The sequence below is a fragment of the Thamnophis elegans genome, chromosome 7 (genome assembly GCF_009769535.1).
Source record: "Thamnophis elegans isolate rThaEle1 chromosome 7, rThaEle1.pri, whole genome shotgun sequence".
NCBI lineage: Eukaryota > Metazoa > Chordata > Lepidosauria > Squamata > Colubridae > Thamnophis > Thamnophis elegans.
In genome coordinates this window covers 80627169-80652347 of record NC_045547.1, presented here as the reverse complement: position 1 = coordinate 80652347, position 25179 = coordinate 80627169, and the positions used below count along the sequence as shown (strand labels likewise).

Below are 25179 nucleotides of genomic sequence, written 5' to 3'. Positions count from 1 at the left end.
ATGGGAGGCTGTCTCCATCTGTTGCTATTGCACCCCCCTTCCTCTCCCCTCGGCTTGGCCTCCCCTGTTGGTGCATTCCCCCCTCCACTAGGCCATCGCCATCGCAGGGCCTTTTGCTGGGCGAGATTAGAATCCTTTTGGAATGCGGCTTTTGGACTTTTTGGAGTATATCTTCATCTGCTCTTCTATTTGGACTTCCATCTGCCACGGCCATTGTTGCCTGATGCCGCCTTGGACCTGCTAACACAGATAGCGCCATTACCGGCCGAGCGGGGGTACTTACAGTACATAGAAGGCCCTCCCCTTGCCTCAACCATCTTGGACTTTTTTGGACCTTCCCAGAACTATTCGCACTTTAAATTAATTAATTTTTTGCGCAATTTATAATTTATAATCTCTTTCTTTTCTTTCATCTTTTTCTTCTTTCTTTGTATGGGTTATGCATGAGGTACGCTTGAGATGAATGAATGTCCCACTTTTATGATCATATTGTTGTAATTTTGTGTTTTTAACTTTTTACGTGGGGACTGCTTGGGGGAGTGTATGAGTATGCGTGATTCGGAGGACCTGCCGGGAGTTGCGGAGGCCACGGGGGTGGTTGAGGGGACCAGAGACACGGGAGAGGGTCGGGGTATTGCGGTCGTAACAGGGAGGGGCAGATACGGCGGGGACTTTAGGGCAGGCCATTACCGGGGAAGGAGGGTTCGCTACATTACAGAGATCCCTCCTTCCGGCCCTAGGAGTCCCACTCCAAGACCAGATGGTGCAAGTAGTCAGGACCCTGGTCTCAGGCTGTTGTCGCTAAATGCCAGGTCTGTTGTACATAAAGCTCCTCTCGTCCGGGACTTAATTTTAGACGAGAGGGCAGACCTGGCATGTATTACTGAAACCTGGCTGGGCCCAGAGGGAGGAGTCCCCCTTGTAGAGCTGTGCCCAGAAGGATTTCAGGTGCTGCATCAGCCGAGAGCCCAGGGAAGGGGTGGGGGTGTGGCCGCTGTTATCCGAGAGTCGTTAGTTCCTCGTAGGGTCCCTGCTCCGGAGATTGTCGGGTGTGAGTCTTTGCTGTTAAAGTTGGACCTCAAGGGTCAAGTGGGTCTGCTGCTAACGTACCTGCCTCCCAACAGCGTTGCAGCAGCCCTCCCCTCGCTCCTCGAGTCGGTAGCCGAGCTGGCAATTGAGTTCCCTAGGTTGATGGTCCTGGGGGACTTTAATTTGCCGTCGCTCGGCGAAAACTCTGATGGGGCGCAGGAGTTCATGGCTTCCATGACAGCCATGGGCTTGACCCAAGTAATTCGGGGCCCAACCCATTCAGCGGGACACATGCTTGACCTCGTATTTCTCTCGGAGCAGTGGATTTGTGATCTTGGTCTGAGGGGGAGTGACATCATACCCCTGTCGTGGTCAGACCATTACCTACTGAGGCTCGACTTCCGGAGGCCAAACCCCCACTGTAGGGAGGAGGAACCGACCAGGTGGTTCCGCCCCAGGCGTCTTATGGAGCCGTCAAGGTTCCAGACAGAGCTTGGGGTTATTCCTGACACTTTCGCCCACAGTCCGGTGGAGACTCTGGCTGCTGCGTGGCACTCGGCAGCGTCGGAGGCCCTCGACCGGATTGCGCCACTGCGGCTCCTCCGAGGCGGCGGATCCCGGAGACCCCCTTGGTTTACCGAGGAACTCCGGGAGATGAAGCGCCGGAGGAGATGCCTAGAGCACCGTTGGAGGTCCGATAAGTCCGAACCGAACCGGGCAATGGTAACCGCCTGCACCAGGGAATACACCAGGGCACTTAGGGCAGCAAAAAGATCGCATATAGCCACCCTGGTAGCATCCGCTGAGTCCCGTCCAGCCGCCCTGTTTAGGATAACCCGCTCCCTACTGAACAAAAGGGAGGCGGGGGAACCCTTGCAGGGCAGAGCTGAAGAATATGCCCAATTCTTAGCGGACAAAATTGCTCGGTTTCGGTCGGACTTGGACTCCACCCCTGCAGTCCCAGCCGAGGCGCAAGGGGACCAAGTAGAACAGCTCTGGGTTGAGTTTCAGGACGTTACCCCCGGGGATGTGGACAAGGCCATGAGAGCTGTAAGTACCTCCACCTGCGTCCTGGATCCGTGTCCCTCATGGCTGGTTACTAACTGCAGTGAGGTGACACGAGGCTGGATCCAGGCGGTTGTAACCGCCTCCCTTCGGGAGGGGAACTTCCCCGCCACACTGAAAGCGGCGGTGGTGAGACCCCTCCTGAAGAAACCATCCTTGGATCCAGCTGTTCTTAATAGCTATCGTCCAGTCTCCAACCTTCCATTTCTGGGGAAGGTTGTTGAGAAGGTGGTGGCCTTCCAGCTCCAACGGTCCTTGGAGGAAGCAAACTACCTAGACCCCTTCCAGTCAGGCTTCAGGCCCGGTTACAGCACAGAAACCGCTTTGGTCGCATTGATGGATGATCTCTGGAGAGCCAGAGATGAAGGACGTTCCTCCATCCTGGTCCTCCTTGACCTCTCAGCGGCTTTCGATACCATCGACCATGGTATCCTTCTGCGACGACTGCGGGAGGTGGGAGTGGGAGGCACCGTGCTACGGTGGTTCTCCTCCTACCTCTCGGACAGGTCGCAGTCGGTGTTAGTGGGGGGGCAGAGATCGTCCCCTAGGCCCCTAAATTATGGGGTGCCTCAGGGCTCGGTCTTATCCCCCCTACTATTCAACATCTACATGAAACCGCTGGGAGAGATCATCCGCAGGCACGGGATTAGATACCATCAATATGCGGACGATACTCAATTGTATCTGTCCGCCCCGTGCCAACTCAATGAAGCGGTGGACGTGATGTGCCGGGGCCTTGAGGCCGTCATGGACTGGATGAGGGTTAACAAGCTTGTGCTCAACCCAGAAAAGACCGAGTGGCTGTTGTGTTTCCCTCCCAAAGATTTGGCTACTGTTCCACCACTCAGGCTGGGGGGTCAAATTTTATACCCCTCAGAGAGGGTTCGCAACTTGGGAGTCCTCCTGGATCCACAGCTGTCATTTGACCACCACTTAACGGCTGTGACCAGGGGGGCGTTCGCCCAGGTTCGCCTGGTGCGCCAGTTGCGACCCTACCTGAATCGGGAGGCTCTCACAACAGTCACTCGGGCCCTTGTGACCTCTAGGCTGGAATACTGCAATGTGCTCTACATGGGGCTGCCCTTGAAGAGCATCCGGCGACTTCAGCTAGTGCAGAATGCAGCCGCGCGAGTGATTGCGGGTGCACCCCGATTCACCCGCATTACACCTATCCTCCGCGAGCTGCGCTGGCTACCTGTTGATCTCCGGATGCGCTTCAAGGTGCTATTAATCACCCATAAAGCCCTACATGGCAGTGGATCTGGATACTTGAGAGACCGCCTTCTGCCAATTACATCCCTGCGACCGATAAGATCCCATAGATTAGGCCTCCTCCGCATTCCATCGGCCAGCCAGTGTCGGCTGGCAACTACAAGGAGGAGGGCCTTTTCAGCAGTAGCCCCGACCCTTTGGAACGAGCTCCCCGTGGAGATTCGCACCCTCTCCACCGTCCAGGCCTTCCGCATAGCCTTGAAGAACTGGCTCGCCCGTCAGGCCTGGGGATAGGATAGTTGCCCCTCCCGAATGATGAATGTATGTTGTTTGCTATTTTATTACATGTTGTCCTACTGTCTGTATTCCCCCCCTTCCCAGTTTTTGTGTGAGCCGCCCTGAGTCCCCTCAGGGAAAAGGGCGGCCTACAAATTCTAATAAAATTCTAAATTCTAAAAAAAATTTTTTAATATTTGTTGGTTTTGCCTGTAAGCCGCCCAGAGTCCCACTGGGAGTGGGCGGCATACAAATGCCAATAAATTGAAATTGAAATTGAATTGTGCCAGAAGGAGACTCTATGGCAAGGGGCAGGTTTTCCGGTCAGCTCTACAATTGATAGGCTTTTGGTTAGGACAGGTGGAGTAAAAAAGGATGCCACGCTAGGAGGAGACTCTATGGTGGGGAACTTCCGGTCAGCTCCAGGATTGAACCGGGGGCTTCTGGTTAGGACATTTGTGGTTCTTTGAGCATTTAAGGTTGCCGACCTCTGGTCTAGTTTAATGAAAAGAAGGAAGATTAGACCGGAGCCGTATAATTACTCGGCTTTTATTCATTTGCCATTAAGGAAATGAACACCTCATATATTTTTGTGTCTTGAATTGGATCTCACTTCTGCTCCTTAATTAAGAGGTGGGAAATCTGAGGAAATGGCAGACTGTTCAAACAGGCCATTTATTTTCTTTTTATGGAAAGAGTTTTTAATGTTCTTACACATTTTTTATTGTATCGGAAGGTGAGCATTGGACATAGTCAATTTAATTTGTTCCTCATGACGCCTTTGGAAAACAGCCCCCTAAAATCCATGAGGCGGACATCTTAGCTGTTAAATATGAAAACTGCTCTTCCTCATTTTCAGCTGCTTAAACCCTCCGCACGCCGTCACGAAATGAACTTTAAAGTGCATTAAGGAGGAATAGGGGCCCCTCTTTATATTCCACTCCCGTATTTCCGATTAAAATGATCATCATTTTCATGGAGCCTGTTCTCTTGGTCAACCTATTCTCCAAAGCACCTGAGGGTGGAACACATTCTGGTCACCATGATATAAATCCTCCCCCCCCCCAAAAAAAAGATGTTGAGACCCTAGAAAGAGTGGAGACAAGAGCAACAAAGATGATAAGATGCCTAGAAGATAAAGCTACGTTGAACGATTTAGGGAACTAGTTATGTCTAGGCTAACAAAGAGAAGGATTAAGGGTGATGTGATAGCTCTCTTCCAACCTTTGAAGGACTGTCAGAGGGAAGAGGAGGTCAACCTATTGTCCAAAGCTGGACAAGAATAGAGGAGTAGCACTCTTTACAAAGGTGCTTCCATGTCACCAAACTTCAGGAGATTTTACTCCCTCCCAAATACTAGAGAATGAACAAGGAGTGTTTTTATGTCTGTTCTTCAAAGCCACTGCTGTCCTGCCATCAGTTGAGACACTCTAGGTCATGGGTGTAAAACTCAAGGCCCGGGGGCCAGACCCGGCCCACGGGATGCTTGGATGTGGATCGCAGGGCCACCCTGGAAACACTGAAGGACCAGCCTGCAGTTCCAGTGCCAGGGAAAGCAGAAGGGCATGCAGCCCTCCCTGCCTCCGTTTTCACTGGCAGAGCATTGCAGGAGGCCATCGCAGCCGAAACGGAACTCGGGAGGCTGTTTTCTCTGGAAGAGCACTCGAGCCACCACAGGCGCCCCCGACATGAGTGACATCGAGCTGGCCATGCCCACCCTGGCCACACCCACTCCGGTCCCCCAAGGTCAAAGGTGACCCTGATGTGACCCTCAATGAAATCAAGTTGGATCTAGTTTTTTTACGGTGGCAGGAAAGGAAGCTTATTTATTTGCCGGTTGGCGTGTCTTCCACATCACTTAACACTCTACTTATTTTCACCAGCCTTGATGTGAAAATAGATGTTATTGTTATTTATCCCATTTTACCATTGTACAAAGCTTTAGAAAGCACATGTTGTTGTTGTTAGTTGCGAAGTTGCGTCCGACGCATCCATGGATAACGTTCCTCCAGGCCTTCCTGTCCTCTACCATCTTTCTATTCTATTCTATTCTATTCTATTCTATTCTATTCTATTCTATTCTGTACTATTCTGTACTATACTATTCTATTCTATTCCATTCCTTTTTCTCTTCGTTTTTTCTTTTTCATTTTTGTATATTAACATTTCAACTAGATTACAAATGCAGTAAACTATCTTCCACCTTCATCTATTTCCTTGCAATGCTATGGCATTCAAATTTGCGCCCATTTTTGCTGGTATATCTGATATATATTGGGGTTGTTGTTTTTTTTAAATACATTTTTATTATTTTTACATTTGCAGTACCGCAGAGTCGAAGTGACCATACCTTCACATTATACACAATTAGTCTCAACCCTTAACTATTAGCCTACTTAGTGCATTGTCTATCCTTCTGTCCAATCACAATATATACAGTTTGTTCCAGTCTTGTCACCTTGTCTTATATTAATCATAAAATCTGTTCCAGACTTCAAAATATTCTGTTTCCCCAATTCTATTCTATTCTGAATTCAACTCAATTCTATTCTATTCTGAATTCAACTCAATTCTATTCTATTCTGAATTCTATTCTATTCTATTTATTCTGAATTCTATTCTATTCTATTCTGAATTCAATTCAATTCTATTCTACTTTTTGAATATTTTTTTATTATTTTTACATTTAAAACAATGCAGCAATAGTCAAAGTGACCATACATATATCACATTGTATACAGCTAGTCTCAACCATTAACTATTAGCCTACTTAATATATTGTCTATCCTTCTGTCCAATCACAATATATGCAGTTTGTTCCAGTCTTGTCACCTTGTCTTATATTAATCATAAAATCTGTTCCAGACTTCAAAATAGTCTGATTCTCCAATTCTATTCTATTCTGAATTCAACTCAATTCTATTCTATTCTGAATTCTATTCTATTCTATTTATTCTGAATTCTATTCTATTCTATTCTGAATTCAATTCAATTCTATTCTATTCTTCTTTTGAATATTTTTTTATTATTTTTACATTTAAAGCAATGCAGCGATAGTCAAAGTGACCATACATATATCACATTATATACAGCTAGTCTCAACCATTAACTAATAGCCTACTTAATACATTGTCTATCCTTCTGTCCAATCACAATATATACAGTTTGTTCCAGTCTTGTCACCTTGTCTTATACCCGTCATAAAATCTGTTCCAGATTTCAAAATATTCTGATTCCCCTTCATTTTTAAGTTCAGGATTAAGCCTATCTGCTTCCGCACAGGCCAACACTTTTGATTATATCTAGCTCTGATGGTGTGTTTTCTTTTTTCAAATTCTGTGCAAAAGTTATGCACGGCGCAGTTAGTACGTGTATAATTAGATTGAGTACATTTTGTCTTAAACCCCTCCGATATTATGCCTAGGAGAAAAATTTCTGGCTTAAACAAAATTTGGTCTTCCACCATTTGTTCCAACCATGATTGAATCAATTTCCAATATCTTTTGGCCTCATTGCATGTCCATCACATACAGGGGTGGGTTTCAGGCGGTTCGCAGCGGTCCCGCGAACTGGTTGGTCGGCGAACCCAGAAGTAAGTAACTTCCGGGAACGCTGAAGGGTCCACCCGCCCGCCCACGTTTCTTACCCGGTTTTGACGAGTTCTGCGCTTCCATGCATGCGCAGGACGCATACAGCACCTGCGCGATCCTCCAGGAGCAGCTGGAGCATCGCACAGACGCTAGTACGCATGCGTGCACTGCGCGCATGCACGAGGACGCCGCCGGCCCCGTTCCAACCGAACCGGTTGGAACGGGGCGAGAAACCCGCCCCTGATCACATATGATAAAAAGTCCCTGGTGTTTTTTTTTACACTTCCAACAATTTGGGGCCAGATTTTTAAACATTTTGGAGAGCCGTGCTGGGGGGAATCTGATATATTGTTGTTGTTAGTTACAAAGTCATATCCGACCATCGCGACCCCATGGACAACGTTCCTCCAGGCCTTCCTGTCCTCTATCATCCCCTGAAGTCCATTTAATCTCACGCCAGCTGCTTCCCTGACTCCATCCAGCCACCTCCTTCTCTGCCATCCCCTTCTTCTTTTGACCTCCATCGTTCCCAGCATGAGGCTCTTCTCCAGGGAGTCCTTCTTCCTTCTCATCAGGTGGCCAAAGGATTTGAGTTTCCTCTTCAGGATCTGCCCTTCTCAAGAGCAGTCAGGGTTGATCTCCTCTAGGGCTGACCGGTTCGATGGCCTTGCAGTCCAAGGGACTCACAAGACCATATGGGTGCAGCATTTCTGCCTGGTTCTTGTACTCTTCACTCATTTCTGCTTCCCTGGCAGTTTTATTCCCTGCAGTTTGATATTTGCCAGATCAGCGAATAATCAAAGTCTTTTAGATTGTCACAATCCGTTTTATTTTCCTTTTCATGCAAAGAAGAAGAAAAAGTAATAGTTATAAACGCTTTCGTTTCAATAGAACACAATAGAAATGTAAATAGCCTCAACTAATGCACATCTGTTTCTGGGTAATTGCCGGATGCACACTGGTTTAGCCCCCAATTTTTGAAAAGCTAGCTTCTTTAATTAAAACACACACACACACATACACACACACACACACACACACAGAGGATGCCAATCAGGGCTCCTTAAAGAGAAGAGAAAAAAATATATATAGATAAAAATGGTAGCTCCATACACTGTATATCTGTGCTCCATTCTTATTCAGCAACTATCATTTCCGGCAAATAGAAATGTTAAAGGGATGTATAGGGACATATAGGAATGCGGTGGCTATAGGGACACGGTGGCTCAGTGGCTAAGATGCTGAGCTTGTCGATCAGAAAGGTCGGCAGTTCAGCAGTTCAAATCCCTAGCGCCGCATGACGGAGTGAGCTCCCGTTACTTGTTCCAGCTTCTGCCAACCTAGCAATTCGAAAGCACGTTAAAAAATGCAAGTAGAAAAATAGGAACCATCTTTGGTGGGAAGGGAACAGCGTTCTGTGCGCCTTCCATCTCTGGAGGCTTTTAACCACCACCACCCTAGGTGGCCTCAAGACTCTCAGGGAGAGTACTAACAACCAGATGACTGCAAAGAAATGTGATCCTTTCAACACCCCCTTTTCCATCTTGTCAGAACGAATCCTTCCATTCTGCCGAAGCTGATGAAACCTCTGGGTTGAGAAGTGAAACCTTTTTCGAAGAAAATAAACAAAGAAAACCCAGCTGCTTTTTGAGGGGGGGTGGAAAAAAGCACCTTTGAGACAACTCTGGTTTGGACGACCGAGAATCTCCACAGATACTCTCGAGTTTTCACTCACATTATTATGTCTTGTAGGCCATAATCGCTCTCGACGTTCGTTCGGTCTGGAGTTTCTCTCACAAGCTTGGAATCGCGCGCATTTGTCTTGGTGATTTGGTTTCCCGTTGCCGCTAAGCCATTGTTTTAGATTAAGAAGCTGTCAGTCGCCAAGGCGCTGTTTCTCAAGGTAGTTCAGGGGTCAGGAGATTGCTGATGATACCGCGGTGTTGTTTTAAAGCCGCTACAGATAATAATTTATGTTCCGTCACTGCTTTTTTCTGGGTCACTCCTGGAGCAGATTATTTGTGGGTACAAGCCTGGCCTGATCGATCTTGCGTCTTCACCTTATTGTGCGGGCAATTTTATTGTCTAAAAAAGAATCTCCACACCTATTACACATCCTAGTATGTGAGTCGGTGTCTGATAAATGATAACAAATAAACTTGTATCTGCAGCATAACCGTACAGGGTTCTTGAGGTGCGGTCCTGGGCGTTGTCCCATTTTACACATGGGAATGTGTCAATTGTGTAGAATTTTTGTGGGCTATTACTGTAAGCATTAAGGGACGAGGTGGTTCAGCGGCTAAGACACTGAGCTTGTTGATCAGAAGGTCGGCAGTTCAGCGGTTCGAATCCCTAGCGCCACGTAATGGAGTGAACTCCCGTTACTTGTCCCAGCTTCCGCCAACCTAGAAGTTCGAAAGCACGTAAAAATGCAAGTAAAAAAATAGGAACCACCTTTGGTGGGAAGGTAACAGTGTTCTGTGCGCCTTTGGCATTTAGTCATGCCAGCCACGTGATCATGGAGATGTTTTCGGACAGCGCTGGCTCTTCGGCTTTGAAACGGAATGACTAGCACATGTGCGCGAGGGGAACCTTTATCTTTACTTAAGAGTCAATGGGGAAGCCAGATTCATTTAACAACCAGGTTACTAATTTATCAGCTGCAGTGATTCATTTAACAGCTGTGTTACGACATCTCTGGTAGTAAAATGGGGCAAAACTCACTTAACAAATGTCTCACTTAGGAACTGAATTGTTAGACTCAATTGTGGTTGTGAGTCGAGGTGTATATATACCTGTAATATATTCCCTGTCATTTTAAGCAATTATCTCAGTAGCTACAGCATAGTTGTTGCCTCACGACAAAATGACTTGTATAATGCGTTGTGGTTTCTTTTTGTCCAGGTGACGTCATTGTCTACATTAATGAAGTCTGCGTCCTCGGACATACTCACGCGGACGTCGTCAAACTCTTCCAGTCTGTTCCCATTGGCCAGAGCGTCAACCTGGTGCTATGTCGTGGATACCCTCTGCCCTTCGACCCCGAAGATCCTGCCAACAGCATAGTGCCGCCACTCGCCATGATGGAGAGGCCTCCGGTCATCGTCAACGGGAGACATAACTATGAAACGTACTTGGAATACATTTCTAGAACTTCCCAATCCGTTCCGGATATCACGGATCGGCCGCCCCATTCCTTGCACTCCATTCCAGCAGAGAGTCAGCTCGACGGCGCATTCCCACCACCCCTCCACGACGACAACGTCTCCATGGCCTCGTCGGGAGCCACTCAAGCTGAACTCATGACCTTAACCATTGTGAAAGGGTCCCAGGGCTTCGGCTTCACCATCGCGGACAGTCCCACGGGACAAAGGGTGAAGCAGATCTTAGATGTCCAGGGCTGCCCCGGTTTATGTGAAGGCGATCTCATTGTGGAGATCAACCAGCAGAATGTACAGAACATGAGCCATGCCGAGGTAGTGGATATACTTAAAGAATGTCCAGTTGGAAGTGAAACGTCTTTGTTCATCCATAGAGGAGGTAAGTCTGGGAAGTTGACGCAATTACCGTAATTTGTTGCGAAAATTTTAAGAGATGCTTGCTCTCTCAGTGTGTTGTGAAGTAGAAGTCAGTTGTTGTTGTTGTTAGTTGAGAAGTCGTGTCCAACCCATTGCGCCCCTGACATGAGTGACATTGAGCTGGCCACACCCACACTGACCATGCCCCTCAAGGTCAAACACAACCCTGATGTGGCCTTCAATGAAAAGAGTTTGACATCCCTGATCTAGGTTTTTCCGATAAATAAGGAAGTTTATTTATTTACTGGTTGATGTGTCTTCCACATCACTTAACACTCTACTTATTTTCACCAGCCTTGATGTGAAAATAGGTGTTATTTTTATTTATCTCATTTTACCATCGTACAAAGCTTTAGAAAGCCCATGTTGTTGTTGTTAGTTGCAAAGTCATGTCCGACCCATCATGACCCCCTGGACAACGTTCCTCCAGGTCTTCCTGTCCTCTACCATCCTCTGGAGTCCATTGAAGCTCACGCCGGCTGCTTTGGTGACTCCATCCAGCCACCTCCTGCTCTGTTGTCCCCTTCTTCTTTTCCCCTCCATCGTTCCCAGCATGAGGCTCTTCTCCATGGAGTTCTTCCTTATCATTAGGTGGCCAAAGTATTTGAGTTTCCTCTTCAGGGTCTGGCCTTCTAAAGAGTAGTCAGGGTTGATCTCCTCTAGGACTGACTGGTTGGATCTCCTTGTAGTCCAAGGGACTCAGAGGAGTCTTCTCCAGCACCAGAGTTCAAAGGCCTCCATCCTTTGGTGCTCAGCCTTCCTTACGGTCCAACCTTCACAACCTTCCATTGCAACTAGGAATATAAATATAATAGGTGATGATAAAGATGTTGTTATCCATTCAATCGTATCCAACTTTTGGTGATTCCATGGGCCAGGTCTCTCTATATCTTCCAATCTTGCACTACTTCTTTAATGTCTCTGGAGATTCTCAGTCCCCCAGGTCATGGTTGACCCAAAGGTGCTTTTTAAAGAAGCAACTGGATTTTCTTTGTCCCAAATGTCCTTTTTTCAAAAGGCAACAGGACTTTCTGGTTTTTCCTTGAAGACGTTTGGCTTCTCATCCAAGAAGCTTCTTCAGCTCTGACTGGATGGTGGGGGATGGAAGGATTTATACTCCTTGCAGACAGCTGGTCACTTGCATCCTTTTAGAGAGTCATTGAGGCCACTTGGGGGTTTATCTGTGTCTTCAGAGTCACCTGAGTGGTGCAAATAAGTTTGTGGAGCCTTCTTGGAACTATTGAAAGGACTGTGTTGCAGACTGGAGATAGATGGGGTCGTATCCCTCCACCTCTGTCAAGAGAAGGATGTTCAATTTTGACACATATTTGACTTCTCTTTCAAACTATTATTGCTTCCCTAAATCCCAAAAGCGCTTTTTCAGGAGGCAACTGGACTTTCTGGTTTTTCCTTGAAGATGTTTCGCTTCTCATCCAAGAAGCTTCTTCAGCTCTGACTGGATGGTGGGGGATGGAAGGATTTATACTCCTTGAAGACAGCTGGTCATTTCAATCTTTTTTAGAGGGTTGTTGAGGTCACCTGGACTTTCTTTGTTTTTCTTTGAAGATGTTTCTCTTCCATCCAAGAAGCTTCTTCAGTTTTGTTCTTCAGGCAGAACCGAAGAAGCTTCTTGGATGAGAAGCGAAACTTCTTCAAGGAAAAACAAAAAAAAAAGTCGATTTGCCTCCTGAAAAAGCACCTTTGAGTCTCCTTCTTTCAGTTTTTTTATACTCTGCCTGGCGTCAGCTTTGATGGTGTCCAGCCACCGTGTTATTCAATACGTTAAATTAAGAAATGCAAACTTAGGCAAAATGCAACTATCAGCGTTCCAAGTATCATGTAGAATTAAATCAGAATCAAAGGCGAAACGATCCTTAAGGTTCCAATTTAATAAAGCAGACATCTTAGCACATCTGTGTTAATCCCAATACTGGAAAATGACATCGGAATTCCACCCAGTTAAAAGTTCATGATCTTGTCCCCACACCCACAAATCCATCACATGGTCCATTCTTCTTCTTCCACGCTGGCATCCACACCCAGCTTCTTCCGGTCAGGTGTACTGGTGCGGAGACAAAGGATGACCTTGGCTTCAAGTAAAGAATGAAAACAATACATTCCACAATCCTACTCCTGTCTATTCCCCCCTCCCATCGACTATACTAATGAAACAGCATGATGAAATAAGGGAAAGTGTGGCAGGCCAAAATTCTAAAAGGAATATATACGCAGGCCTGACAGGAACATTATGAATTCTCCTCCCCTGAGTTTTAAGACATTAAATACTCCCATGAAGGACATACACTTGTGTTCTGACCCCCTCCTCCGTCCAGTAATGAATGCTGAGACAAGCTGAACTGGAATTCTACAGCACTTTATTAGCAGGAAACATAAACCTCGGTGGCTGAAAGCCAAGCACAACAAACAGTTAAGAACCTTGGCAGCAACTCAGACTTCGACAGAGACAGATAACAGCTTCTCCAGCATTAAGAATGAAGTTGAATCCTGCAAATCAGACTCCTCCCCAGGTCTCTCCTTAAATACAAACTTGAGAGGAGCCTAATTGCAACCACCTGAATCCAATTATCTTTTGTAACTGCGTAGCTGCTCTCTATGTCGATCTGCCCGGCATTACCGGGCATCCAAGACCACCTCCCTTGTCTCCTCGTCACTACTCCAAGGCATGACATCAGGAGCACACTCCCTTTGGCTCTCACCGCTGCTCCATGCCTCAAGTGCCTCCTGGTGGCCAAACAGCCTCTCTGCGCCCTGCTCGGAGTTGGAACCCTGTCCAGGGTCCTCCACCTCTTCCAGAGCCGACTCATAAGACCCCTCGCTGGCGGAGTCTGTTTGCAGCTCCAATGGCCCTGCTGGGCCACAACACACTTGTATGTGAAAATCATGGCATTTGTGTCATTTTGTGTGATGTAATATGTAATCAAAGCATATTACAGATTCCTCAGTTTATGATTAGCAATTGAGCCCAAAACTTCTGTGGCTAAGTGAGACATTTGTTAAGTGACTTTTGCCCCATTTTGCAGCCCTGTTGTTAAGTAAATCAGAAGTTGTAAAGTGAGCCACAAAGTTGTTAAGCGAATCTGCTGCAAGGGTCATAACTGTGAAACATGGTCCTAAGTCTTTTTTTTTTGCAGTGACGTTGTAACTTTAAACAGTCACTAAAGGAACTTGTGGACTGATCAATCGGATCTCAAACTGGCAGAGAACATGTGGAGAAACTGGTTGTGTAAAATAGATACCCATATTTATATCATGTAAGATTCCTTATCTTTGAGACTGTTCTCCAACTGGATGATATTTGATATAATCATCTTCTTTTGATGACCCCATAATCTCTTGCGGGATGGAATCTGGGCAACTGAATGGAGCTGAGGGTTTACTGGCCGGATGCTCTTCATGTCGCCATTGCGGAGTTTTGTTCGACAGATATATTCTCATTGTGCCCAAAGAGAGACATATCTGCCTCTACCTAGGATCGAACTCACAGAGCTCCTGATTGTGAGGCGAGAGCTCCCCCTCTAGGCTACCGCGCCGCTCCTGATATTGGATATAATCCATTTTACAAAATTAGTTTCAGATTTTACCGTTATCCGGCTGGCGTGAATACATGAATGCTCAAATCTATAAGTCATTTATAAACAATTAGCACAGATTAAACTTCATTAGAAACTACCCAGACGAATTAAAATTAATTGAACCAACTCGCAAAGGAAGAGGAATCCTGTGGCGGTCTACAAATCTGGAGAAAACGATGAAGGGATTTCGGACGGCTTATTTAACTCCTTGAAACTGAGAAGAGAGAAAGTCCTCGACTTACAACAGTTCATTTAGTGACGGTTCGAAGTTGCCACGGCACTAAAAAAAGTGACTTTTTATGACTATTTTTCACACTTATGACTGCTGCAGCGTCCCCATAGTCATGTGATCAAAATTGCTTGGCAACTGGCCTGTATTTTCGGCGGTTGCAGTTCCCACCGTTACGTGATCCCTTTTTGCGACCTTCTGACAAGCAAAGTCAACAGAGAAGCCAGATTCACTTAACAACCAAGTTACTCAGTTATCAACCGCAATCGTCTTCTTTTAACGACCCCATAGTCCCTAACGGGGTGGAGTCTGGGCCACTGAATGGAGCTTAGGGTTTCCTGACCGGATGCCCTTCCTGTCACCAATGAGGACTTTTGCTCGGCAGATATATTCTTATTGTGCCCAGAGAGAGAAATATCGGCCTCTACCTAGGTTCGAACTCACAATCTCCTGATTGTGAGTGACAGATCCACCCCTAGGCCACTGCACCACTCAACTTATCAAGTGGGTGGGTTTAGGGGCAGGGAATTTTTGGTGGGTGGGGGGATGTTTGGGGATTGCCATGTGTATTGGGCCTGGCCTCTGGATGTTATGTGAATTTCGTTGTATGGGTATACTGTGCATATACATACTATGACAATAAAGAAAATTTAATTTAATTTAATCCAGCACGGTGGTTCACTTAAAAGCTTTCATTTTAAAATGAAAGTCACTTAACAAATGTCTCGCTTAACAACGGAAGTATTGGGCTCAATTGTGGCCATTAAATCTACCTCTATTAGGAATATTCATCACAGGTACAGAGAGGTTGACATTTCTTTTATATACAAAATATAGCAATAGCAGTTAGACTTATATACCACTTTCAGCCCTCTCTAAGTGGTTTACAGAGTCAACATATTGCCCCCAACAATCCGGGTCCTCATTTTACCCACCTTGGAAGGATGGAAGGCTGAGTCAATCTTGAGCCGGTGAGATTTGAACAGCCGAACTGCAGAACTGCAGTCAGCTGAAGTAGCCTGCAGTACTGCACCCTAACCACTGCGCCACCTCGGCTCTTCTATGAAAGGCACATTAAAGGTTTCGCAGATAAAATGTGGGGAGAGCATCATATTTTCTCCAGCTGTGACAGCCTAACCCAGAACAGCTTTTAAATGGAACTGAATATTTGTTTTCATCCCAAGTAAGAGAATAACTTAGTTAAATGGAAAGCACCGTATTTTTCGGAGTATAAGACACACCTTTTTCCCTCAAAAAAGAGGGTGAAAATCTGGGTGCGTCTTATACACTGAATGGAACATTTTGGGCCTCCCGAAACCTTGCCCTCTTTGGAAAAATGGCTGTGCATAGCCTTTAGGAGGCTTCCAGAGTGCTCCTGGGGGCTTGGGAAGGCAAAAATGAGTGAAAATGGGCCGTTTTCTGCTCCTTTTTTGGGGGGCCAGCTCCCAGAAGCACTGTATAAGTCCCTAAAGGCTATGCATGCCCTTTTTTTTGGCAAAAAAACGGGCCTGTTTTCTCAAAAAAATGGGCCATTTTTGGGAGGCCTGCAGAGTGCAAAAACGTTTTTTTTTTAATTTACCCCTTCAAAATCTTGGTGTGTCTTATACTCCGGTGCGACTTATACTCTGGAAAATACGGTAATTGCATTTAGCTGGGAGCAGACGTCCTGAATTGATTATCCTTCTGGGAATTTTCCTATTGACATCTCCTTGCCGTGGAAGGCTGGCGTGCCAATTTGGCCATTGTTTGTATTCCGAGAACGAAAACCGAGGTGGCACAGTGGTTAAATGCAGCACTGCAGGCTACTTCAGCTGACTGCAGTTCTGCAGTTCGGCTGTTCAAATCTCACCGGCTCAGGGTTGACTCAGCCTTCCATCCTTCCGAGGGGGGTAAAATGAGGACCCGGATTGTTGTTGGGGGCAATATGCTGACTCTGTAAACTGCTTAGAGAGGGCTGAAAGCCCTATGAAGCGGTATATAAGTCTAACTGCTATTGCTAAGGGCCGAGGTGGCGCAGTGGTTAGGGTGCAGTACTGCAGGCCACTTCAGCTGACTGTTATCTGCAGTTCAGCGGTTCTAATCTCACCGGCTCAAGGTTGACTCAGCCTTCCATCCTTCCGAGGTGGGTGAAATGAGGACCCAGACTGTGGGGGAGATATGCTGACTCTGTAAACCGCTTAGAGAGGGCTGAAAGCCCTAGGAAGCAGTATATAAGTCTAACTGCTATTGCTAACATCCTCGAAATTACATGAGAATTTCAAACATTAAAAAAGCCACAGTCTCTTCCAGAACACAGCCTGGTAGAGAGAAGTTTCCACACCTAGAATGTCGCATCCAATTTTGGCACCACACTATAAAAAAGATGTTGAGTTTCCAGAAAGAGTGCAGAGAAGAGCAACCAAGAGGATTAGGGGACTGGAGGCTAAAACATATGAAGAACGGTTGCAGGAACCGGACCTGGCTAGTCTAGTGAAGAGAAGGACCAGGGGAGACATGATAGCAGTCTTCCAATATCTCAGGGGTTGCCACAGAGAGGAGGGGGTCAAACTATTTTCCAAAGCACCAGAAGACCAGACAAGGACGAATGGATGGAAACTGATCAAGGAGTGATTCAACCTTGTCATTCATATATAACTTTTTTTTTCCAAATAATCTTTATTGGTTATACATTTTTTTTAAAATAAGACATACAAATACAAAAACAACTTTAAACATACACACACACACACACACTGTGATGACAGTCATTCACAGCCCAACTATTTTTTTTCCTTCCTCATTGTTTAGTCTCTAACCAGCATCTTCTTGTTACAAAGTTCAGGGATCTATTACAATACCCACGTTCACTTTTAGTTCCCATTGTTAACAACTGCTATTTAATTTTCCCCGTTTTAAGTCCCTGCTGTTCTCCTTGTCGCCCACATAATACCATAGGTTCCAGCTAAGATAATGTTCCGTTTCTCCTTTGTCCCTCAGCCAACCCGTCATTCTGTCCATTTCTGTACATTCATAAATCTTTTTAATTATGGCATCTTCCGATGGTATTGTAGTAGATTTACAAAATTGCGCATAGGTTATTATTGCGGCCACAATTATATGTAGGCTCAAATGCCATATTGAATTGCTCATGTTTTCTGGTTTTATGCTTAGTAAAAAAAAGTCTCAGGTTTCCATTCCATGCTTGCCCCGGTCACCTCCACCAGACCGATTAGATCTCACAGATTAGGCCTCCTCCGAATTCCATCCGCCGGCCGGTGTCGACTGGCGACCACCCGGAGGAGAGCCTTCTCTGTGGCTGCTCCGACCCTCTGGAACGAACTCCCCGTGGAGATTCGAACCCACACCACCCTCCAGGCCTTCCGCAAAGCCCTTAAAACCTGGCTGTTCCGACAGGCCTGGGGCTAAAGAGCTGTTGCCCCCGTCTCGAATGGTATGACTGTTGTGTGTTTTAAACTATGCATTGTTATGTTTCGTTTTTAATTTTTTGTCTCTATCCCCCTTCCCTGGTTTGAGTTGTGAGCTGCCCTGAGTCCCCTTCAGGGGAAAAGGGCGGCATATAAATATAATAAACAAACAAACAAACAAACAAACCTCTTTTAGCCAGTTTTGAATCCTTCTCCAGTATTTCGTGGCCTCAGTACAGGACCACCAAATATGGTCCTTATTCATCTATAACTTTCAGTGTTTCTAAAAGTTAGACTACAAATGGTCCTTTCGTTTCCATGTTGAAAATCACCCTCTCTCTGTCCAAGGTCATCTTTTCATGAAAAGGGTATTCCTTAAATTTATTAGGAATTTTTGTCACACAAGGAAGTTGAAACAGCGTGTCTTCCTCCTGGCTTCAGTCTAATTAATTTGAAAGGAAACCCCCATCTGTATCGGATTCTATTGTTTTAAAATAATTCTTCCACAAAGGGTTTAAATGCTTCCTTTCTCTGTCACTTTGAAGGGGTAACGTCTTTTCTTTTTTAAAAAAATAATAATCTTAGTTATCCCTTCCAGCTCATGAGCTCTTTGTACAATTTTGTCTGCTGCACAAGCTTTTGCAAATCTTATTATGACCTATTTTGGCTCCTGGTACAGGGTGGGGAAACCCTGCTGGACACATTGATATTTATTGCAGCAAGCTACCTGATCTTGGGTGATCTCCTCTGGATTCCTCTGATCAATAGGAAAAAGCAACAAGAGAACACAAGCGTTGTGGCCCACCAGCAGTCAGCGGAGCTGGCGGCAGATTCGGACAGTGATGAGGTTGGGGAGGAACATGGGCCAGTCCTGGAGTCTGGGGAAGGCTCTGATGAGGGCTCTGCGTCGGAGGCAGAGAAGGGGACAGAGCCATCTGACAGTTATCAACTGCCTTCAGAGTCAGACATCAGTGGGGCAAAAGAACAGCTGGAGCCTGTTCCCAGTGTGTGCATGCACAGAGTTGCCAGACGAAGGGAACAGCTAAAGAACAGGGGTCGACTTGGGAGTAAGGCCACAGGTGGACGGTGAATGGCCCCTCCCAGAGGAAATAAAAGAGGAGTGAAAGGGGAGTGGAGTTTCCAGGAGGCCATTAGTTCAATTCATCAGAGTGAAAATCTGTTCCTGACTTCTTGCCAAGTAATTGCTGCTACAGAGTGGAGTTTGGAAGATATCGGCCTGGCAGCTCTCCAAGCCTGATAAAGGCCTGTTGTTGTGAAATCTCTTGAAAGACTGTTGGCCGGGACTTTGCTGGAGAGGAATTCACTTTAAACGAAATAAAAGGGGTTTTATTGGGACGAGGAGTCGGCTTCGTGATCTTGAGAAACCTAGGTCAGAACAACAAATTCTGCCCCTTTTACGCACCCTTTCAACACCCCTACAAAAAGTGGGAGCTTATAACGCAACACCGCTTTTGTCGTTTGCGTTTGCCACCTATCACATCCCATCTCAGCAAGGAACATTTTCAGTTTACTCTTTTTAATTTTCAGTTGCTGTAATAGATAGATAGATAGATAGATAGATAGATAGATAGATAGATAGATAGATAGATAGATAGATGATAGATAGATAGATAGATAGATAGATAGATAGATAGATAGATAGATAGATAGATAGATGAGAGAGAGAGAGAGAGACTTGTCAAGACTGAGATAGGGAAGAATTTAATTATGTCTGCTGGAAAGGTTCTCCGTTCGTTTGATTAAAAACATTTTCATGTTTTGCGACAGTCTTTCCGATTATCCTTTCTCTCCCCTATTCCCTTTTTAATTGCTGTTTTGTTCTACATTTCTCACATGACGACAACTGCTCTTGTCAAATCACTTCTCTTCAAATTGGTTTTGCAGAACAGGGAAGAAATTTTGCCCATTATCTTGCACCTTCCCGCGACTGGTAAATACAACACTTATGGGAGAAAGATGTTCATTATTTCGCTCCCTCAAACGGGAATTATTGTCTTCCGAAGGGGGGGGGTGAAGTCTATTCCAAAATGTACCGGCACTGCATTTTGAAAACAAATGATAAGGATAACCAAATTTTTTGGAAATTTACAGGAGGAAAACCAGAAAAAAAATAGTTTTTGGCCTCCGCACCAGTGGTGGGATTCAGCCAGTTCGCGCCTATTTGGGGGAACCGGTTGTTAACTTTCCAAGCAGTTCAGAGAACTGATTGTTGGAAGAAATCTCATTTTGTTTTTTTCCACTTTATAGGGCTAATCCTGTAAGGAAGGCAGGAAGGAAACATATAGATAGATAAGATAGATAGATAGATAGATGGATGGATGGATGGATGGATGGATGATAGATAGATAGATAGATAGATAGATAGATAGATAGATAGATACGGGCGGAGAGAGAGAGATATGGGTGTAGAGAGAGAGACAGACAGACAGACAGTCAAACAGACTGGCGTGTGTGTGTGTGTTAAGAGAGAGAGTTTCATTTAGCACAAATACATAAAAATGCATTATAACAAAATCTCCCAACAAGATCCTTAGAATTTAAGATCAATTGAAAGACAGATGGAAAATAATACAATCGATCATTCCTTTCTCCCTTCCCGTGAGAATCCTATTTTTTTTCTCTCTTATTTTTGAAACAAAAATTATTCAGCCTCTTTGGATTTGAAAGACGTAGCTAACAAAGCGGAACAAACTCCTAATAACAAAACTAGAGCAATAGAGCATAAACATGACAGGTTAAGTGGAAAACATTTTGGCAGTGACATTAATATCAAAATGCCAGCCTCTCTTTTTTTAAAAATATATATAAAAGTCTGCGCAGCTCTAAACTGCTCCGAACTGAAACTGAAACTGTTCTCTCCTCCCCTTGTGTTTTTTTTCCTGTATTTACTACCATGTTGGAAAACCTGCTTTTAGTATTGTATGTTTACTTCATGGGTTATGTTAATACAAAGAACTGAGCAAATTAAAATGGTGAAATTAGTCAGGGAAATATTTTTCAAAGGAACTTTGCCACCATTTTTTCCACACCTCCAACCTCCGTGCCCCTCCCCTCCGGAAAATCCAGGAAGGAACACTCGCAACTTCTCTAGCCAAGTATTTCCTGGAGCTCTATGGTACTGGGTCATCTTTTCTTATAAAAGTGAGTAAAAGGGGAGGTGGGGGGTCCGTTTTCTTGCTTTAAAGTTTTAATATCTTCAATGAAAGTACTGAGACAGAGAGAGAGAGGTTAGATAGAGTGTCTTTTGTCTTGCCCCGGTTAGGATTTCTTAAGCAAATCCACTGGGCTTTCAACATGAAGCCAGAAAATCGGGACTTTTTAAAAACGCCCCGGGACACAGGACAAATTGTTATAAATCGTGACTGTCCCGCTGAAATCGGGACATCTGGTCACCTTAGTTATATTATATATATAAAGAGAAGTTAATGGGTCCTGCTGAATCAGTTACCTGTGTGTGCTTTCTGGATGTGATTGCTGCAACAAACTCGGACAAACCTTTCCGGAAACTTTATATTCGAAAGCAATTTATTCCAGAGCTGATGAGCACACAAGTAGGCTTAATTTCTCCACTTGAACACGCAATCGGCCACTTCCACCAGATTTAATAACAGGAAGTCATTTTGTAAAAAGTTTGCCCTTAAATTAAATAAAGGTCACACTGCTCGGGACCTCTGAAGACTCATGTTGAGACTCATTATGCCACAGGAAAGGGCCAGAATAATATCTGTTCATTTTCAGGAAAGATCCTTGCCCTGCTCTTCAGACAGTTTAATTAAGGCAGCCTTACGCGGAGATGCTGCCTGTGGCGAAAGACAATGAAATCCATACAGTTCGATGTAGTTGTGACAAGTGATGTGCAAACAAAGGACATCTGTTGAGCCAGCTCTCTAGAATATTTTGACTTGTTGTGGCGTGCTGATATCACACGCACGTGCAACAATGTGCCCACACCTACAATCTAATGCAATGTGTGTGTGTCACCCCAAGTATGCACGCTGCACCCCCATGCACTCCCCCCACCCTCATGCCTGTGTGCACGACCCTCCTGCCCCCCACCCATATGTGCGCTCCAGCCACTTCCGCATGCGCAGTAGAGAATCCCAAAATCAGCTGGCCAGCAGGAGGCGCACTTCACGCACAGTGGACCTGAGCTGGGATGACATAAGTTAGCCATCATAGAATTAAGGTATCAAACTTGTTGTTTCCTACCTTCTTCCTAGTACAACTTCAAGGAGCCTTCCTTAGTTGGGTGTTCTGACCCCCTCCTCCGTCCAGTAACGAAAGCCGAGACGAGCTTAATTAGAATGTCCTTTAATAACAAGACTAGAATCTCGGTGGCTGAAAGCCAAGCAAACAAACAGATAAGGACCTTGGCAGCAACTCAGACAAACCTTGGCAGCAATTCAGACAAACCTTGGCAGCAATCCAGCCTGCCAAGTTAGTTACGTTCTCTTTAGTCAATGTGTTGACTTCTGCAAGAAGGGTGTGTCACAAGCAGTCTTTTTTATAGTCTGGAGAGGAGCCTAATGACCATCAGCTGAGCGCAATTACCTCCTGTAATTGCGCAATTGTTCCTGATGCCGAGTAGCTCTTCAATGGCGTGCATCCAGGAACAACTCACTGCTGGCTTCTGGATCACTCTCCCTTGTCTCCTCCCCACTGGTCCAAGGCTTAGGCGCCACCTGGTGGCCAACCAGTCTCTCTGCGCCTGCTCGGAGTCGGAACCCTTTCCAGGGTCCTCCACATCCTCCAGAGCCGGCTCATAGGGCCCCTTGCTGTCGGAGTCTGGTGGCAGCTCCAACAGCTCCTGCTGGGCCACAACAGTAGGGCTAGCAGTATGGAAGACCACAAGTCCTGCAATAGATCTAACTCTCTGTAGAAGAGAAATACTATTTGTAGCTCAGGGTTGAATTGAGCTATGGAATCCTTGGTCCTCTCTGAGCTTGGTGGGTTTCTTGCAGGCGTTTCATTACCCAGACTAGGTAACATTGGTGTACTGATGCTGTTCCCTAGTTTGGTAATGAAAGGTCTGCAAGAAAACCACCAAGCTCAGAGAGCCCATGTGACTATCCCTCAAGGTCTTAAATTACCCAAGTGATCTGGAATAAGTGGATAGCTAATTTTTTAAAATGTATACACTGTCTTGAAGGAACTACCGGTACTTTAAAAAAAAATAGATACACTACAAATAGAGTCCTTCTGTAATGGAAATGGGTGGTTAAAAAGATAGAAGATAGATAGATGAGAAAGAGAGAGAGAGTGAGGAAAGAGAGAGATAATGGATGGATGGATGGATGGATGGTAGAAAGACATTGATTAAGATGATAGATGGTAGGTAGGTAGATATGATAGAGAGGGAGAGAGAGAGAGAGAGAGAGAGAGAGAAAGAAAGAAAGAAAGAAAGAAAGAAAGAAAGAAAGAAAGAAAGAGGGGGGAGAGAGAGACTGAACTGAGAGAGAAAGAGGATGGATGGATGGATGGATGGATGGATGGATGGATGGATTATAGAAAGACATTGATTAAGGTGATAAATGGTAGATAGGGAGAGAGAGAGAGAGAGAGGTATATAGAGATAGCGATAGGTAGGTAGGTAGGTAGGTAGGTAGGTCGGTAGGTAGATAGATAGATAGATAGATAGATAGATAGATAGATAGATAGATAGATAGATAGATAGATAGATAGATAGATAGATAGATAGATAGATAGATGGAAGATAGATAGGACAGAGAGAGAGGAGAGAGAGAAAGATGAGAGAGAAAGAGAGAGAAAGAGAAACTCTTAGAGGGGAGACAGACATGATGGATGGATGGATAGATAGACAGACAACAGAGTGAGGAGAGAGAGGGAGGGAGGGAGAGAGAGAGAGAGAGCACAAGGCGATACAGAGTAAGATATCAGTAAAAGACTGGGATTTTTTCCATATTCAGCGTCATAAAAAACAATTATAGGACTAACTTAACCCAAAAGCTGGTTTCCTGTTTCACTGCTCAAAACTTTTCCTGTTCACTAAATTTACGAACACTATGAAATGCAAACAATACTTCAAAGCAGCCTCGTGGTAACACTGAGAAGCTGGAGGATTTGTTACACTCTTCCATCCTAAGATGAAAAGAAAGAAGCACATATAAAGGAAGGCACAGCTATTTATCATGTACAGTGAGGGTCTTCCTTCCAGGCTGAGACCCAGCCTTGGAGATTTAAATTGGATTCTGCTTTTACAAAGGTGAGCATAAAAAAACAGATGTAGTTAATGTTTGGGTATGTGTGCGCTTTATCCTTTCAGTGGATAATCTACATTTAGGCAACTTACACGGTTAAAAATGTTTCCAGTGAAAGGTTTAGGTATCAAACTTGATATCCCACCCAGTTCGCCAAAGATGGCTTACAGGCATTGAATAAAATGCAGTATAGAACATTGAAACATTAAATAAAGATCTTAAATTTAAAAATGGAATTAAAATAAAATTAAGTAGGGACACGGTGGCTCAGTGGCTAAGCTTGTCGATCAGAAAGGTCAGCAGTTCGGCGGTTCGAATCCCTAGCGCTGAATAACTGAGTGAGCTCCCGTGACTTGTCCCAGCTTCTGCCAACCTAGCAGTTCGAAAGCAGGTAAAAAATGCAAGTAGAAAAATAGGAACCACCTGTGGTGGGAAGGGAACAGTGTTCCATGTGCCTTTGGCATTGAGTCATGCCGGCCACATGACCATGGAGACGTCTTCGGACAGCGCTGGCTCTTCGGCTTTGAAACGGAGATGAGCACCGCCCCCTAGAGTCAGGAATGACTAGCACATATGTGCGAGGAGAACCATTACCTTTACCTTTAAGTAGGATGGAGAGGGAAGGAGCGAGATGCAAGTAGGGAGGAAGTGGGGTATTCTCTACTCCGTCAACCACCTCCAACCTGCCACACCCACACTGGGGAAGAGCGTAGAATAACAGAGTTTGAAGGGACCTTGGAGGTCTTCTAGTCGAACTCCCAACAAATGTGGATATGAAAGATGCTATAAATTAATGCTACTATAAATGGGGGGGAAAATGATAATTTGATTGCGACATTTTGGATAAAGGCTACATGTATGAAATCAAGATAAGGTATTTAGGCTAGTCAGAATAACAGAGTTGGAAGGGACCTTGGAGGTCTTCTAGTCCAACCCCCTGCTCAGGCAGAAAACCCAGTGTCAT

At 45.2% G+C, this 25179-nt stretch overlaps 1 protein-coding gene across 1 annotated transcript in view; it reads left to right on the top strand.

The window, feature by feature from the left end:
- The window catches only part of MAGI2 (membrane associated guanylate kinase, WW and PDZ domain containing 2), a 182691-nt gene that overhangs the window by 131719 nt on the left and 25793 nt on the right, over nt 1–25179 (top strand). Inside the window, exon 8 of the mRNA XM_032221891.1 lies at nt 10077–10712. Coding sequence (XP_032077782.1) covers nt 10077–10712 — 636 coding nt within the window. The remainder of the gene's footprint in view (nt 1–10076; nt 10713–25179) is intronic.